At 42.0% G+C, this 18827-nt stretch overlaps 2 protein-coding genes across 2 annotated transcripts in view; one reads left to right on the top strand and one right to left on the bottom strand.

Annotated features, from left to right (window-relative positions):
• Positions 1–8667, bottom strand: part of LOC139223575 (ATP-binding cassette sub-family C member 4-like) — a 28025-nt gene extending 19358 nt beyond the window's left edge. Inside the window, exons 1-10 of the mRNA XM_070855524.1 lie at positions 8551–8667; positions 7913–8023; positions 6019–6139; positions 5424–5648; positions 5197–5286; positions 3775–3938; positions 2740–2865; positions 1796–2045; positions 665–772; positions 10–99 (exon numbers count right to left, since the gene is read on the bottom strand). Of these exons, the coding sequence (XP_070711625.1) occupies positions 10–99; positions 665–772; positions 1796–2045; positions 2740–2865; positions 3775–3938; positions 5197–5286; positions 5424–5648; positions 6019–6139; positions 7913–8023; positions 8551–8624 (1359 nt within the window). The 5' untranslated portion in view covers positions 8625–8667. The remainder of the gene's footprint in view (positions 1–9; positions 100–664; positions 773–1795; positions 2046–2739; positions 2866–3774; positions 3939–5196; positions 5287–5423; positions 5649–6018; positions 6140–7912; positions 8024–8550) is intronic.
• Positions 8668–12861: 4194 nt separating this feature from the next.
• cldn10a (claudin 10a) lies at positions 12862–15868 on the top strand. The gene is made up of 5 exons (XM_070855625.1): positions 12862–13081; positions 14248–14409; positions 14568–14649; positions 14763–14867; positions 15736–15868. Exons 1-5 carry the CDS (start codon positions 12862–12864, stop codon positions 15866–15868), a joined length of 702 nt encoding a protein of 233 aa, XP_070711726.1.
• The last annotated feature ends 2959 nt before the right edge of the window (positions 15869–18827 follow it).

Below are 18827 nucleotides of genomic sequence, written 5' to 3'. Positions count from 1 at the left end.
GTAACCCACCTTTCCAGCTCCCACTGGTCCAATTACAGCCAACAGCTGGTTCGAGTTCAGAGTGAGGGAGATGTTCTGCAGAGTCGGAGCATCCAGACTCTGCAGCAGGAACAAAACATATGTAAACATTATGATGAAGAAGAAACGATGCAACTAAGTCAAGTCAAGACTGTAAAGACTGAAAAAAACTTAAATTCACCAACACATTTTTCCTTTAATAATGCTCCTGCACAGTTCACTGAGATTTGTTGTAATATTATTAAAGCAGCAGCAGAAACAGACTGAACCATACGTGACGAGATGCCGGTGTCACAGATTATGAGGAAGAAAGAAAAATGCTAAATGTCAGACAAAAATCATGTCTGCAGCTTCCAAAAGCCTGACAGGAACAAATGTGGGAAGTATTCTATGCTTTACTTTTATGTGGTATGATCATGGTCATCTAATATTCAGGCTAACATTATATCTTTATGACCACAAAGACAAGAGGCTTTCTATTGATGCATATTTTTCATTGGACTACCTGTCCTCTACACAGTACTAGTGTCCCACAAGCCAAACACTGGGTGGTAAAAGGTTAAAGGAAATTCCAGGATTGGTTTAGTTTAGTGAATTGGCTCAGGATGCTCCTAGTGTGTATATCAGTGAGCACGAGGTATCTGACCTTGTCCCAGTAGCAGGTCAGGTCTTGGATCTCCACTAGGGCATCCCTCTTCTCATCCTGTGGCAGTGCAGTGCTGCCTTTTGTGATCTCTTCCAGCATCAAGAACTCCTTAAAAAAAAAGAAAACAGAATCGAGTCAATGCCAAGTTCTAACCCATCAGTCATGCTACAGTAAAATCACTTCCACTGACTACACAAGTATTATGTAAGAAGCACACTGAGTGATCAAGGTTTCATAAGTGCCAGGTTTAAGATGACACTGAAAAGTAACCATATCTTTACAAGAAAAAGAATACAAAGGAAGGGAGATGGTGGTGTGAGAGGGCTGGAGGGCTGTTAGAGCCTTTAATCATTGAAAACAAGACAACCAGGTTTAGGACCGTGCTAACTGAAGAACAGGAACTACAAGCTGGATAGAAAGATGTTTTTTAACCTTAAAATGACAGTTAGGAAGCTTGTGTGAGAGGAGGGCTGCATCTGAGTTTAAAGGATAACTTTGCTATTTTTAAACCTGGGTCCCATTCTCCCATATTCTGGGTTCAAAATGACTTTCAGCTGTTTAATCGCTCGGTTAAAAGCCACCAGACTCCATTGACCAAAACAGCAATTTTACTTCATACGTCGTCACTTATCTTGTTTGCATTATTATGGCTTACACAACTATTTTGCTGTATCTGAACTAATCCTTTAAGTCAGCCAACAACCAAACAAAAACAAAACAAACAAACTAAAAAAAACTGGGCTCAGGTTCCAAAATACACGAGTTATCCTTGAGTGCAACAGTGCATAACACTTCCAGACAGACATGGTGGTGCAGATATTCAGGTTTCACAGTAATGCTGCAGTTTGGGATCTGCACAGGATGGCAAAGCAAGGCGGCATTCTGCAGAAGCTTGCCTTTCTGTAAGCTACAATTATTCACAGTTGCTCTGAAGCTCTGCCAGGCCCATCTCGAGTCCAAGTAAGAGCAACGTCTGCTCACTTTTATTTTCTCCTTCCTCAGATTTAATGAAGAGCAGCAACCTAGTATGTCACTGATACCACTGAAAAAAAATCTTGCTGTTTTCTAAATTCCAATAATAAACTAACCTTAAGTTTTCAAAACTCAAGTCTAAATATTGAAGCACTGTACCTGAATCCTGCGGATGCTGACGCGGCACTCAAACAGCTTCTCGATGGCGTTGGGGAAGAAGAGTGTGATGGTGAGCCGCACAGCAGTGTACAGCGACACCGTCATAAACACACGGCTGGCTGAGATGGTGTTTCCCAGCACGACATAGATGGAGAAGGTGAGGAAGACAATGATCTTGCTGGCGCAGAAGAAGGAGGCCATGTTGAGACCTCGTAGGTAGGAGCTGTTCATGATCTTGGAGATCTCCTTCCTAAGAGGACACATACGAGCGCCGATAAACACATGGCCTGACTTACAGCTTTACTTCTGATGGTAATGTCCTCAGAATAATACAGAATGAATGGTTGAATCTTACCAACAAATCTACAAATGCCTTAACTGAGGCACATGAATCTAGCCAGACTTGCTTTCATCTTTGAACTCTATATCCAGATCACATCAGTTAGGGATGACAAATTAGAGGTACAACTGGCTACATGTGGTGGGAGACACACACTCTGTGTGTTCAGTAACTAGTTCTGACTGAATTCTCCACTGCATCACTTCTCTTTGTCACTTGAAAAAATATTTTTGGAAGTTTTATAGTGGGGAAAAAAAAGAATTGGCCAAATGCTCTGCTTTTACCTGTGATAGCAGCTTAGTCACCTTCTTCCATCACTAATTACACTAGTGACTGATAAACACACTTCAGAGAAGAAGTGTGCTCCAAAACCTGACTGGCACATTGCCGGTTGGGTGTGCTTTGCAATGCAGTGTTTAATCATTCACACACACACACACACACACACAGTAGTACACTTCACGTCGCTGTAAACAGTTCATTAGTCAGTGACTAAATCCAGTTGGGAAAGGTACTACACCGTCTATGCCCAATAAAGCTGCAAAAACATTAAAGCTGACCATTTCTATGAACTGTGACCCAAAGAATCCTTTCGTGTGTTTACCTTCTGACCTCCGAGACCAGAGCAGCGAAGGGTTTCTCCCAGGCGTACATCTTGATGATCCTAATCCCAGACACCACCTCGTTCATTGTTCGGATCCTGCTGTCAGTCAGAGCAGCTGTCTTACTCCTGCAAAGAAAAGTAGATGTTTGCTTAAAGACTGGAAAAACAAAGTAAAGAAACAATTTTGACAACTTTCAGGATGAGTTTGAGGAATTGCAAATGTGTAACGAATCCTCCAGAGTTTGGCACACACTTCTGGATCTACTGGGATTCGGTTAGAACAAACCGCTTTTTCCACTTGGACCATTTCAAGTTAAATTAAATGAGGTGTGACAGGTTTGATGGTGTGTAACCAGGCAGCTCCAACATTCAGGTGTCTTTGTTTTGAAGACTGAGATTGATTTACAACTATGTAACCCTTGTCCAGTACTACCACTGGGTTCATTAACCATCAACAAAGGCTGAAACCATAGAAATGCAGTACTAGAAACAAGTTCCAGATGCCTTGTTTGCTACTTTTGAATAAGGTGTGTGTAATGGTTGATGTTAATCAATTGAGCTTATAATCCTGTCATCCCTCTGCTGAAGACCAGACACTCGTCTTTTTGCCTGAGACATGCAGCTTTAGCCTCACTGTTAAGCATAACATGTACCGATGAATACAGAGACAGTCTGTGTCGACTCAGATTGCACATATCATCTGCTTGATAACTCCCCCGCTCCCACTAGCCTTGTGATACCCAAGCTGCCATGAGAACGAGGTCATAAACAGGTGTTTATGGTTTGAGTGTATGGCCATCTTGTATTCTTCTCTAAACCTCAAAATCCAGTTAGAACTAGTTTGCAACGAACATATGCTGAGAAACGGAGACACCCCAAGGCCTGTTAATGATTACGACTTGACAGTCTGAAATTGCAATTTCTGCAGTGTCCTGCTGTTTCCAGGTTGTTTTAGTAAAGACCACTGTCCCCAGTGAAACACCTGAACAACAGAAAAATCTGGATTTGTATTGTGTGTGTGTGTGTGTGTGCTACCTGAACTTAGAAAAGAGCCTTCCAAACATGGTTTGCATAGGCATCAGGAACAGGAGGAACGCCATGCCTGCCAAGCATGATGGACCGATCTCCATCCACAGCAGGCCTATGACCGCCGCCGCCTGGAGGGGTCCCACCCACAGGAAGTGCAGGAAGATGGTGACCTGATGAAGAGAGGCTACCATGAATGAGCTGGAGCATGATTGGAAAAGCAAGCAAAAGCAGGACAAAACTACTTCCAACAAATTTGACTCATACAGTGATCACCAAGATCCACGTTTGTTCTCATTCAGCACAGGCCAGTTTTTCCAAGAAGAGTGGAGTGACTCGACTGTTACTTTCAGAAGACTTAAATCCAAACCAGCATGATAGCATGACATGGTCTAATTAACAGACCTTTGCCAAGAAACAAAATGCCCTCAAGAAACTGGAGTTCTCACAGCAGGCTCTGACCCACTGATTAAAACGAAACTCAACTCAAACTGGGTTCGGTGCCACAAAGGCTCAGAGCGTAATCAAGCCTGAACCTCATGCTAGAAGAGATTTGGCAGTTTTTCTCAGTGCTACCGTGAGATAGAAATACAAAAATATGTTACACCCATCAACACCAAGGCATCCTGCAACTATTATCAAGCCAACAAATCAAATAACTAAGTGGTGACTTGCAAAGATAATCAAAACATGCATTCTTTGAGTTTACCAGACTTCACCAGACATAGAGTCTACGTAGACTTTTAACTGGATCACACTAAGATATCTAGATCTGTGGTCTGTCCTTTACTTTCTGAAAACCACCTTTTGTAAATAGGCTTGTATTTTCATTAGCCTATCAACTTTTAGATAAGATTCAGTGCAGCTCTCTAGATAGTCTGCTGCCAATTAGATTTCTGTAGTAGAAAACGGTTAAGTTACACTTGTTTTCCCACTTCGTTTTCCATGCAAAACAGGCTGCCACAAGCTGTGTGATTTCAATCTAGAGGTATGCAAAAATCAACGTCTGTTAACATGTCTACACCTATTATTTGTAAAATCCTTCTTTAAATGCACATGCAACGAGGAGAGTGATGCAGCTCGTAGAAATGACATGAAACCTCTCACTCCAGTCTGAAAACAACCGTACGTGTGTCACCTGCAACACAGATCCAAAAGCATCTGGCCGACAGTTTATTTCCGACTCTCGTTAAGTTTTCACTAAATGTATTCTTCTGCTTCCCTTCTCTATACAATTCTTTGATTGCATTTCAATCTGGCACGTTTTACTTTAACAGTTAAAAGGTATCTGCAGGCTATGTAGAAGCTGGAGAACAGGTTACACAGGGCGCTGAGAATATATAAAATTGTTGCTAGTTGAACTGCCTTGATCTTGCAGCAAGAATATCAGCCCCTTCTGCCTGTTACCTAAAAGGCTTTTATTTCACATACATCATCAAACTTGTTGACATCATTGGAAAGGAGGTTGACAATCTGGCCTGTGGTGGTCTTCCCCATGGCTGCACTGCTGAGACACAAGGCCTAAAAAAAAGAAAGAAAAAAGACAGGAATCATCATCGGTTAAGCGCCATCAACCACACTGTGTGTATCACGTATCACAAACACCATTCATTCGACTGTTGCTTCAAGAAGCATAAGCATGGTGTCCTCCTGCTGACCTTCTTGTAGATCATGTGACACATTGCCACTCTGATCTTCATGCCCGTTCTCTGGACGTGGTAGAAGTAGAGGTGATGGAGCAGTGCCAGGCCAAAGGTGCAGATAGACAAGACAGCCGCGTAGCCGAAAGCCTCGTGCAGAGCCTTCTTGTTGTCTGGTTCGTAATTCTCAAAATACATAATCATCTTCCCCAAGACGACCGGCTGGACCACTTTAATGACCTCCTGATATGCAGGGAAAGAGACGAGGAGGGTGAGCATTAGGACACACCGATTACAGTGCGACAGCGGACGATTTTATTCACAAGGGTCTGGGAGTAACAACAGCACAGTATGTTCTGATCTAAATCTACTGAGAAGTGCAGCGCTTTGGCTGGTGAGCTGAGATGAAATCTATTTGTTACATTTGTTTTAAATTAACTATGGTGCTGACAAACCAATGTAATTATTGCGTTTTCTTAATGCTTGCAAAACTTGGTTTAAAATAATCTTGCTTGCTTTAAAGAAAAGAACAGTATGTCAAATCATCAGAAACAGATCATACATCAGCTCAATTCAATACAATTCAGCTCATTTCCAAAGCTAACACTCATACCTCAATGAGGGTAAAGAATCCCAGCACTGCATATGGCTTCCAGTAGCACTTAATGATGGCTTTGGTGAGTCTAGGTGCCCGCAGCTCTTTGGTAGCCTTCTGGACTTCCTGATCCCAGTATCTGTCACACAGAAGTTGCTGTGTTATGTAATGCATTGCTTGTGTGATAAAAAGCCGGGCCTCGCTTCCTGATGAGCAAGTTCTAACCTGCTGTGATCATTTTCATAACTGCAGCCACTAATCTTGGATGCTGATGGTAGCTAACTATGCTACCATTAGCTGCAGAGGTGGGATTTATCACCCTCTGTAAATGGGAAGCAGCAACTTTCAATAACACGCATGTAACACTTTGACATAAAAATCACATTCAAGCAGTCTGGTGTCAATGACAGAAGAAGAAAGATGTTTGAAATCCAATTTTAAAAGACACTGTAGTTGGGAAACTATTGTGCATTTATGTAAAGTGGAACACTTGTAAAGTGACCTGTGTGAACCCTTCCCACACATTTTTGAAACAGTGATGATGTCATACACAAAACCAACATAAACACCACAACCAAAGGTCAGACATGTCACTTCAACTTTCAGTTACTTATGGATCCTTTCACATTCAAGCCCATTAAAGGACAAAGCTGAAAAGACCTACTGAAATCTTTAAAAACAGCTCACAAATATGAACATTTTCATTTAAAACTGGCTAAATATTCACCCAAAACAGCTGGACTTAGTTTCAGCAAACATTACTCAAACTGGAGGAAATGGTTGTTGGAGACTGTTTACAGCAGCAGCTTAATAAATATTTAGCATTCTAGTGACTATTTGAGGCAGCAGTTCTGAAAGAAATGACACTGTAAACTACAACAAAAGTATTCAGTCCATGTACAGAGGTTTAACTTTCATCCTTTTTACATTTTAGCCCATCACAGCTCTGTGGATAGACTATCTGTATCAGTGAGAAAATGTCTAGGCTATTCCCTCCTTATCCTCTTCAGCTGAGTAGTACAAAGACAGTCTTGGGTCAGCCCTTTTCAACACTGTGCATAAATACAAACCAACGACTAATGACCCGTGACAGCAGGACTTCATGCTCTTTTGGCTACTGATAAATTCAGATTTTGCTGTCAATTAAACAGCTGACAAGAGGCTGTTACATTACTACCGAAAACCTTGCTAGAATACAGACCATGAAACAACCCAGTAATCACTATCTGTGTGTAAAATCCAAATCCGAGGACACCACCAGTGCATCTTTTGCAGGCTCAGAGTTGTTACTGCTGGATGTTTCGCAGTGACGGACTGGCTCCATTCAAATGAATGAGAGATCTGTAAGTCTGTTTTGATTAATCAAAATTGATATCTTCAGATAAGTGAGGTGAGCATCATCTGACTGTGACACCTTGCTTTGCAAATATGGTGATAAATACGGTGGTCCATTCGGTTTGGGAACAATGGGAGTGGCTGTTCTGCCAATAACAGGACGTGCTGTGAACTGAAAGGAGGTCATCATCAGGGAATTAGTGATGAAGGTCGCTTTGCTCTGTAGGCAGCTGGTCAAGCTGAGAATAATAATAATATTATATCTCCTGATAAACACAAGAAGACAGTCTGTATCATCTTAGATCACAGCTCTCCTCTGACGTTGGTTGTTTAATTAGACAGACTGAGCGACTTTTAATTCCACCTGCATCTTTTCCTTGAGACACCCTAAACTTCTTTTGACTTGTTATAATCCAAACTAGAGTTATCACTAATTTAGATTTGAGTCATTATAGCTGCTCTTTGACATTTACATTTACAATCTGAAGGAAGAATGTATTTTGACTTGTCAAAAATCAGATATGCCATGTGAGTCTTGTGAAATGCTGCTTGTAGGTAGTGTGCTGTGCCTCTGTACCTGCACAGATCCTGTCCCAGTCTCATTGACCGGTCCTCCGTGAGCACTTCATACATGTCATCCTCCTCCAGCCTGCGTTTGTATCCAATGCGGAACAAAGGATTGAGCCACCTGATGGAGAAAATATAATTTTTTACAGGGTCATCAGTTCTGCATGGTGGTGTTAGAGCACCTTAAAATGCACTTGCAGCCATGAGCACTCTCTCTTTAAGCTCTTTAAACTTCTTGTGAAGTTTAAAAGAGCCAAACACTGCTACATTAACAACACAAACTGGCTTTCATCACACCAATACAAACCAGTGCCATGTATGTCTGACAAAGGGAGGGCACGGGTCCAATTTTCCCATTTGGCTCAAGCAAGTGAGTCAACCGGAAATCATGCATGGGAAGTGTCAACAGGTGAGAACTACTGCCGAGTCCTGTGGAAACCTACGTTTAATATGACGATTAAAAGCTGCCTCTTCCGGTGTCTATGAGTTTAAACTTCTGCAAGTGCTTCAAGTTCATGTCACAGTTCAACACAATTTGCTAATCTACATGTTTTTAGCGTGAACAGACACACCGTCTCGGCGTGTGTTTAAATCCCCCGCTAACGTTAGCTAACAGTGTTCCCCATCCGGGACGTTTCGTCGACTTACCAGAAAAATATCTTGGACAAAAGGCCCGCCGTCGCTGCCGGGTTGGTCTTGGCAGCTTTGCCGACTTCTTCCATGGTCGTCCGGTACTTTCCTTTCAACTTTCCCCACCGGTGAGAACTCTTCCTTCGGGCGATGTGGACAGACGGCGGCGTGTGCACATGTTACGCGGAGGTGCGGGACCCCGTGTCGGCGTGTTACGTGCTCCTTACAGACCAGAAAACACCAAGAGATTTTAAAAGCACCTTCACTGGCCCCGCCCCGGACGCTCCTGATTGGCTGAAAATAATGGACGCCCAAACGCTATTGGCTGTGTCTGAAGCTCTGCGTTCACATGATTGGCTTAGCATATTGCCCAGCGCGGAATGTGTATTGACCATAAACTAATATAAGTCACATTTAGCTTGATTTATTAGCGAAAATATGGGCGCGGATGGACCTACATTTACTATATTATCTGGAAGCCGTGTGAGGATACGGCTATAAAGTATTTATAGAAGTCGGCTTCATATGTAACAGCAAAACCTGAAAAAACAGGTCAACAAGTGAGGGGCAAATGTGTTCATATTATAAATGAACACAGGCTCACATTTCACTGGAATTACATATGAATAGGCCCAAACGTAAAAACGTAGAGTGAATTAGTTTGTAAATCTGATGTAATTTTATAAGTAGCTGATTGAAGTCACAAGTTAAAAAATGTGCTTTGAAGCTAAAATATCACAGTCTTTCAACAGTTCAAAGTTTTCCATTTTAACTTCCTCTTGTGTGCGTATGTGAAATGAAGACAGACGGAGATTTTGCTGAGTAATTCTGAATAGATTACTGCATTTCCCTCACACACACACACACACACACACACACACACACACACAAACCACAAAGTTTTGAACTTGTACAGTCATGTGGCCTTACTGACTGTCTGTATCTCATGAGAACATAAAATGTGTCAATATAGATAAGAGTACTGGGCCAATCATTTAATGTGTGACTGGAAATTTGGGCGAGTCCACAGCAAAGGAAATATCTGCATAAAAGGTTTCCCTATCAAGCTCATTTGTGTTTGCTTGTCTTTTTGGTCGCTTGTACAAACACACACATGATGTACATACAAAGAGGATATCCTATAAATAAAGAGGAGGCTGTGGATAACAGATGCCCTCTGACACACTGCAGGTGTTTCCCACACTGAAATAAAAGACCTGGGGGAGAGCAGAGAAAATACAACACCTCCCTCCTCTCCCCCCCTCTCCCATTTCAATGTTCAAGGAAATGCTCAAAGAAACCCAGTCACATATGAGCAAAGTAAACTATTATCCCGACACTGGGGATCTAATGATAACAGACTGGGGCCGTCCTGGCCCTCACACCTCGCATGTTATCCTCCTGTCGATGTTTAGCCAGCACCAACTGGGGAAAGGGCCGAAGGAGAAAAGCCAGCAGGAGATTATTACAGGCAGCTGAACTCAGCCCAGTAACATTCATCTGCAGAGGATCAACACTCCTTTCCCATGCCACTGCAGCCGTGTGATAGGCCTAGTTTTTCCTCACATATTGCCAGGTTCCTTTCTCCATCCAGAAAGGAAGAAATCCTCAGTCTTTCATAGATCTTATAGTGGTGGTTCAGGTGGAGTGAATGTCATGAATGTCTCTACAACAGAAAGACAGGATAGATTTCAGTTCAGCTGTTTTAAGGATGAAATCTTATGTGATTGGGCCAGAAACTTAATTCATGATTTCTTTTTAATCTGATTGGTGGCATATTTTGTGATATCTGGACACACTTAAAAAGAGATTTTTAATCTCAATATTTCAAACGTGTAAACACTCACAAAGATCTATTTTTGCCAACCTCTTGAATTCAAATGTAGGCCATCATACCGTGCAATACACAACGTCATTTACTTACCAAACTATTACTTACCATGTTGCTCAACTAACAATTGATCACTTTCAACCTGCTATTCTGAGTTTGACATCAACTGTAGCTATAAGGAAAGAAATCAGCTCATTTCACCAATCAACAATTAGTGATTTCCCAGCTAATGGAAAGGTGAAGATTATCGGCTTATCATATTCACGCTCTAAATGAGATGTCATCAACAGGTTAACACAGATAACAACCTGCTCCAGCTACTTCCCTTTCATTAGCAGGTTTACAGGATTAGATTGCTCAGCAACAGCGGCCATGGAAACGCTCCATCAGAGCTTCGGCTGTCTAGAGACTCATGTAAAAAGCCCTTCAGCAGCTTCTCACTGTCCTTTACCGACAGTGAAACACATGGGTTGAGTTTTCCTGGAATGCCGATCATGGGAACGTCGTACCTGTGCCCATTTTATGATCTCAGGAACTGTCCCGGGATCAGTAGGGGCAGCAGTGTTGGGAAATGTTTTGGGTAATTATTTGGCCTGGAACAAAGAGATTAGATCTAATCCATGTTTAAAAAAGCTCTGCAATGAAAAAAAAGGTGACCCACAATACTGTACAGTTTTTCCAGTACAAGATTAGGAATTCATTAGTACGTGGCTGGCTGCATCATTCTCCTCAGAGGATTGATTTTACTTTCATATGTTCAATTTTTACTTGTTATTGTAGGTACGACTGCCTTTCAATGACTGCCTTTTGTTTTTCCTCTGACTCACCTTCCTGTCCCTCTTTGTCCTTTCTCTCCCTCCTCCCCACTTAAAAACTCATTGCTCAAAAAATCTGTCATGTTATTACACTATATACATATATATATATATATATATATATATATATATATATATATATATATATAGTTGCTCAGCAGCCCTCAGTGAGCTGAGACAGGACGCACAGGAAGCCACTCAGTCTGTTTCTCCACTAAATGTTATCATGTCATACAGTTACCCAGCCTGCAGGGGTATTCTCTTACTTTGGCCTCTCTGGTTTGCTTCCCGTCATCTTGCTTTGATAAGTACAGTATCAAATGAAATCATGTCATCCTACGTGAACTTAATCACACAGTGTTCAGACAACAAAGGGCACCAGCAGCAGGACAGAATATGACAACAAGACTGATAAAAACGAGATTAAAACTCACGCAGAAGTACTGTGCGTGAAGTAAATACAATTTCAAGGTACTGAGGTACCATTTCATGCTATTTTCTGCTGCATTTCAGAGTGAAATATTGTACTTTTCACTTCATTACATTTACCTAATAATAAGAACAGTTTCTAGCTGCAATAGGCTAAATGCACAAACACCAAGACGTGGCAGCTGTAACACATTAAAACCAGACTTTATGTAACTTTAGCTGAACAACAACCACTGTGGTCACATGTGACAATTACAGTGACAACATCAAATGGTGAAACACAGCAGCACAAGAGTCAGGAAAATGTCACTTAGTACTGAGTTGCTCGGTTCTGGTGCAGCACTGTGATGAGGTGCACAAGTTCATCCGACAGGAATGTAGGGTTCCCCTGTCAAAAAGACGCCACATTTTACTAATATTAGTCATGTTATTATCATTCATAACTCTTGTCATGTTATTCACTGTTACCATATTGCTCATTATTAGTTGTCGGCAGAAAGTCGCCCCACTATATAAATAAAGATTGATTGAAGCACTGCACTAGACTATAATTACAGGCACTGATCCAATATTCAGTTTGCAGATAACTATGGAAATGCCATTTCAGGTAGCTGGAAACATTGTCTCCTTCCTGCCACTGGATGGGGCTATAATGCTGTTGAACCACTGCAGGACTAAACTCTCACTGGGTGCACTACCTTTATTTAGTGCTGCTGCTATAATGAGAGCTTCAAGCACTGGGTTGCTAAGCTCTGGTGCAGCATTGTGATGAGGTGCAGGGAATCCAAACTTTATGACATGAACTCAAATGAAGAAAGAATACAAAAAACACATCCTTCATTCATTCAATCAATCCACTATTCAAATCTCTCCTATCTCCTCATCTTCTGTTCCTTCTCTGTCAAAAGACTTTTCAGATCCTTTCAATTACAGACTTCCTCCTTCTGCAGATCCCCTTGCAGACCCTATGCACACTGTGTGGAGTGATGTGCACCTCTGCACCCACCCACTCGCAACCCCACACACCCACCTACTACCCCATACAAACACAATATACACCTGATTGTGCGTCAGTGAATGATATGCTCTTAAAAGTATTGGTTCTCGGGCATGGATGCTTGGCTGAGCAGGTGGAGGAGAAGCGAGACTCTGCTGACGCACCTGTCCTGGACCGACCCTCCCACCTCCTCTCTGTCACTCCTGAGGGAAAGATCTCTGTCCTGTCCCAGTCCAGACCTCCAAGCCACAGGGAAAATGGGCAACATGGCAACAGAGATCGTTGCCTTTCTCCTGACCATCTCGGGATGGATCCTGGTGTCGTCCACCCTGCCTACAGACTACTGGAAGGTGTCCTCTGTGGACGGGACGGTCATCACCACGGCTACCTTCTGGTCCAACCTGTGGAAAACATGTGTGACTGATTCCACAGGTGTGTCCAACTGCAAGGACTTTCCTTCAATGCTGGCTCTGGATGGTGAGTGCAGAGATGACTGGGGCTGCAGCAGAGATTGATGTTGTGTTTTTGAGATCAGAGACAGAAATGTATTTATCTTTTCTTTGTGCGCGTTTCTGAGAACAATCTATCTGACCGAAGCACTGATGCACCGAATCCTGAACACCTGTTGTTCTTGGATGAATGACCACCATTGTAAACAAATGCATTTGGAACTTGATATTTCCTTTCTTGACTCTGACTCCAGGCCACAAACTAGAACAACAGTTAAAGTTAAAGGCCACCTGAGGTATATTTCAGTGAATGAGCTGGGCTGGACTGATACAACCTCCTAATGTGTCCGAATGAAGCAATCTGAGAAAGTCATGCAGTCATACAGAGGTCACTTGTCACTTCCCATTACTTGCTAGTAACAATGAGAAAGGCATTGCTTAGATGCTCTAACTCTAAAGTCTGGAGGTAATTTGGGACATTAAAGCAGTTTCAAAGATAACACTTGTTATGTCATCACTTGCTCTTGAGAGAAAAAAATGTTATTCATAAAGGTTCTTTAAACACCCGTCCTTTTATTCCAATACTTTGGTTTAAAGCAAAACATCCCAGGATAAATCTGAGTGGTCATCAGATGATTAAAGGGCTAAAGGAAATATCTCTAATCTTTTTTCCCCAATTTAAATAAGTAAAATAACTTTATACATCTGATGAATATAAGTCCAATATTTACTCTCCTTTTAGCTCTATTTTATACGCTAAATATGCTTAGCTTGTGGTCTTGTGTTATGGATCAAACTGACAAAATAGAACCCGTAAATTGGTGAAATATAAATGTTTGTTACTTTTGGGCAGAGCCAGACACTCTGTTTCCCCCTGGTTTTTAATCTTCATGCTAAGCTATGCTAACCAGCTTCATTTTACCGTATAGATGTGAGTCAATCAACTCATTTTATTCTCAGGAAGAAAGTGAAGTGGGTCAGACGTCTTAAAATAAGTAAAATACCAAGTGACATTCTGGATTCTTTCACCTGTTTGGGTCTTGAAATGTTCTTAACATGAGTCAAGAAGGAAGAAGGAATCACTTCTCAGGAGTCATCTTGTGGTTAAAATAAGACATAGCTTCATTTTTAGGGGCCACAGACCAAAAAGGACTAGTTCACAGCACTCCCCTCCTCTCTGCCTCTGTCCCGTAGCCTATATCCAGGTGTGTCGGGGCCTGATGATCGCCTCTGTCTGTCTGGGTTTCTTTGGTGCCTCCCTCGCCTTGGTAGGAATGAAGTGCACGAAAATAGGAGGCTCGGAGACCACCAAGGCTCGTCTGACCGTCCTCTCCGGTTTCCACTTCATCCTCAGTGGTAAAACCCATATTGCTTGTCTGGATTTATGGGGAACGTAGCATTTGAGCTGCATCTTAGGAAGCTGTCCAACTTAAGAATAAATCACGTCGCTACATTACATTAGGTCTTCCTGCTTTGATTTCAGTCCGAATTTGATGTAGAAATCCTCTCTGCAGGCCTCTGCTGCATGACTGCATGCTCCATATATGCTCACAGGATCACAACTGACTTCTTTGACCCCCTCTTTGTTGCCCAGAAGTAAGTAATCAGGGTTAAAAGAAAGATTTGTTTGACAGCAGGTCAAAACCACATTCAGATGAAAAGAATTCCACTCATACATTTCCTTTGTGCGTTTCACTTCAACCCTTCAGGTTTGAGCTGGGAGCCGCTCTCTTCATCGGCTGGGCTGGATCTGTGCTGTGTATCCTCGGAGGACTGGTCTTCTGTCTCTCCCTGTCCGAGGGCTTCAGTATCAGGCAAGTCGCTTGGTTTTTCTGCCATCCTGGATGCAACTAATGTGATCCCACATCTGTCATCAAGGGCTGAGAGGAAATCTGATTTGGATGGACTCTGAACTGCACTGAGTTGCTAACTCAATCAGCCAATTTAAATAATTACTTTAACTGCAATGGAGAGACGTTAACAGTCGAAAACATCCAGTAATCTCTCTCAACATCTTGTCTCATAATTGCTGAACCTACAGGGCAAACTGTATAATCATCATCTAGAGTAGTATGCGGCCGTAGGCGGCTGAATGTTTCCTTTGTTACAGTGGAGTAACCGGGACTTTTTCAAAATGAAAGTCACCTTGACTGAGGGCAGCTATAGGGAAGTGGTGCATCGGACGAGGAATGCCAACTTTCTCTTGTGGTGACGTCCTTGGTTATCATTCTATGAGCCGACGGTCCTGCTCAGTATGGCCTTATATTATGGAGAAATCAAGACAACTAAGAGGAGTAGAGAGGAGGGACGATATTAAGAAACATACAGTAGAGTTTGGTCCCAGGCCAGTAAGGATACATGTGGTCTCCAGAGAGGAATAAGAACTGTTGACCGCTTTGTCATGTTCAGGTATTGTCTTAATATCTTGCTCTCCACAAAAACCCTAAATCTATGCTCTCAGTCAACTTACTGTGGGATAAATAAAACAACTGGAACCACTTAGAGGCTCTCTTACTGTTCAGCAGGTTGTATTCATTATCTGCAGAGAACATTTCAGCATGGTGTCTCCTCTTGTTGTTCTAGTTAATGCCAAAGGGTGCCTGACTGACATGGGGATTAAAACATACAGCATGCTTTTGTTTTTAGGGCTTAATTCCTTGTAATTCGGTGTTGTTTTTGTAGAGCTGAATACTCCTACGGTGGAGCTGCATCCTTTGTGACATCAGCGCGCAACAAGCACAGCAAGACAGTCAACAGCCTCCGCAAGGAACCAGGGGAGCAGCCCAAGCAGTTTGGAAGAAATGCCTATGTGTGAAATTGGACTCTTGCTTGTCGTTACATGAGTTGATTATGAAATTTATCATAACAGTTCACCAGAAACTATTTCACCTGTAAAAGACAAGGACAGCTCTCACTTTTACCAACTCCTGTGCCTCAACTGTGAAGGAAGGAAGTGTAATTCACGTGACAGTTTACATATTGTGTTTTTGTGATTTTAAGCTATTCATCTTTAAATATGGCTGCTCTTTGGGACATTTCTGTCAATGACCCGTGTGTAAAAGATAAGCATGTTTTTCTTTTGGGGGCAGGAAATTTGATTTGGCACAAAACACCATTCAAACTCTGCGGTCACCTTCAACAAACTGGCCTTTCCTGCCTGTCTCCCATATCCTGCGCACATATTAAATCTCCATTTGAACATAATATTATAAGGAGTCTGCAATGGATTTTAAAGCTTTTTCTTCCATTAGAAATAGAGGATTTGACACAAATAGCAAGTACATGTTTTTGTGTGAGCTCACTGCAACAGCTTATGTAATGGTTTTGTACATTCAGTGGTTGGAACCTAATTTTTCTCTATTTTTCCATACAATTTAACATAATTTAAAGCAGCTCTGTTTTCTCAGAATCACAAAGTTTTTTTCTAATTATACACATTATAAGCAATACAATTCTGTAAATGTAACCAAATGCTAAAAGGAACTAAAATACTTTTGAAACTCTGCGTAGTTATGACTCTTCTCCTGTCGCTTTAAGGAGATAGAGGACACCTTCAGCTGACAGTTGCATTAGTTAATATTTCCCCAAGCCGAAAGACAGATCATTTAAAGGCCTCTCTCATTTTCTCAGCCGAGACTGATCTGACCTCCAAGGGTCAGCAGGTCACATCTGACCCCCGAGATGGCTACGCAGAGCTGGAGGCCTGACTGGAGGTGTTCCCTCCTATCAGCCATCCATCTCCACCTAGGAATTATTATCAATAAGAACCCCAGGCTATGTTACGCAAAACCTCTTGGCCCAGAGGTTGGATACTTGAACCAGCTGGCAGAGCTCGGCCGCCCTGTGCTTTCCGGCGCCTCGCATCCGTAAACAAGTGTCAGGTGTCCCGGGCCCTGCAGAATGCTCCATGATATAATGGTGGTATTGTATTGTCTAATGTCTGCATTTCATATAGGGATGTTTAAAGCACGGATGCAATGCATCAAACTCCTTCTATCTTATAAATTATTTTGTCTTGACAACAATCAAAAAGTTAATCTCTCAAAGGAAATACTGAGTACAATCCGAAAGCTTTCAAAGTGCTTTAGATATCCATCTAATCATTTTGAAACGGTCTCTGTTATGTCTTTGTGTGCATTCTGAGGTCGTTCAACATCCTACCTGTAAAATAAAATGAGATTACTGTGCTGCCCCTTCAGTTTCACAGTGTGTTCCTCTAACAGAGCAGCTGGGGCCAGGACCAACACGAGGGGTCACAAATTAAGAGACAAATAAAGAGTCGTGAGACAGTTACACAGGGAGTAGATAAAAAATAAATTCTGTTGCACCAAGTTATGTTTAAATTTTGACTGTTCTCTAATGCCTCCTTTTTCCTCATGACTCAAAGGAAGCACTAAATGTGCATGTAGGGAGCTGTTGCCAAAGATTTACTAAAAAGAAAATATGAGAGGAAAATGTGAGTGCTTGCCTAATATATTATTTTTACAGTTTTACATCTATTTTTAGAAGAGAAAACATGATGAGGTGTTGCAAGAAGACCCTGTTTTGTATTAAAGAGGTTGGGAAAAGCTGACCTGTCTGCTGACCTGGTCACAGCAGCAGCAGCAGCTGAAGTTGCAGTCGTGTCCCTCCTCGCATTACTGCAATCACACCACCAGAGGACAGTGTTAATGCACATTTAATGGCTGACAGATCTGAGGAAACTTCTCAATAAAAGTTAAAACTGTGTCCTTTGAGCTTAACTGCTTAAAGGATACATGAGCAACATGTAGGAATAAGTTTGACTTGATTTGCTATTTGATTTCTGTTGTCGTAGCCTCTTTAAAACCTGGTCAGCTCAGGGTACATAAGCATTCCTTTGTTCATTCTTGTTTCATTTTTTGTCATGCTAATTAAAGCTAATTAATTCCACCCTCACCAAACAAATTAAGGTTACCGAGCGGTCCACCATTTCCAATATCTCCCTACCACAACCAATAACTTTGACATAAGCCGAGAGGGCCGAGAAACAAAGAGGAGCTCTTTCATCCCCGGCGAACATTCATCACTCCCCCTAACTCTCATTACCTCAGATTTAACTCTGATCAGAACAGCACAAAGACGTTATGCTGTAATTATGAGACCCACAGCACAGTGAGGTCTTGATAAAATGCCTAATAACTAGCAGCTTAAAGCCGGAGGCTTTGGACGAGAGGGATGCTTCAAGCAGCTCAGGTCATGGCAGCAGTGTTATTACATATTTCACAGAACATATAAAGGTCATTCACGCAGAAATGTACATGTAATTTAACAATAGTTTTAAGAAAATGAAAATATTTAAGAAAACTGTGTATTATGACATATAGACTGAGGCTATAAATACATCTTCTTTCTCTCAAAATGTTTCTACACATGAGGGAAAAACCAGAACAACCTGATGGGGGCATTTGGTTGCTTTGGTAATTCGAGATAAATACTTAGATGAGCATTTTCAGTCCAGATTCAACTGTGGGAACCTGGGCGACTGTTGTCTCTCACCCACATGTACAGCAATACCTGAAAAACAACAGCACAATGCTGATTTGTGCCTGTGATGCGCTCATCGTGCTCCTTTTCTGAGAGGAGCAGCTGGGCTGGATGCCACTGTTTGAATGTGGATGAAAAGTAGACAGAATGTGCACGTCCTCTGCATGAGTGACCGGGCAAGGGATAAGGGAATGACAGTTGCAGACCAAACACAAAAGCATCACAATTGGACCGTGGGTGAGCGATCAAGGACTAAAAAATTCCTTGGA

This window comes from Pempheris klunzingeri, chromosome 24 (genome assembly GCF_042242105.1).
Source record: "Pempheris klunzingeri isolate RE-2024b chromosome 24, fPemKlu1.hap1, whole genome shotgun sequence".
NCBI classification, from domain to species: Eukaryota; Metazoa; Chordata; class Actinopteri; order Acropomatiformes; family Pempheridae; genus Pempheris; species Pempheris klunzingeri.
The sequence above is the reverse complement of the archived record's forward strand: the minus strand, read 5'-3'. Positions and strand labels throughout refer to the sequence as shown.

Bases quoted from the DNA above. Each gene is read 5' to 3' on its own strand.
- cldn10a (XM_070855625.1), top strand. From the start codon at position 12,862: ATGGGCAACATGGCAACAGAGATCGTTGCCTTTCTCCTGACCATCTCG. The intron at 14,410-14,567 runs GTAAAACCCATA...TCCTCTCTGCAG, and splicing joins TTTCCACTTCATCCTCAGTG to GCCTCTGCTGCATGACTGCA. The intron at 14,650-14,762 runs GTAAGTAATCAG...TCAACCCTTCAG, and splicing joins CCCCTCTTTGTTGCCCAGAA to GTTTGAGCTGGGAGCCGCTC.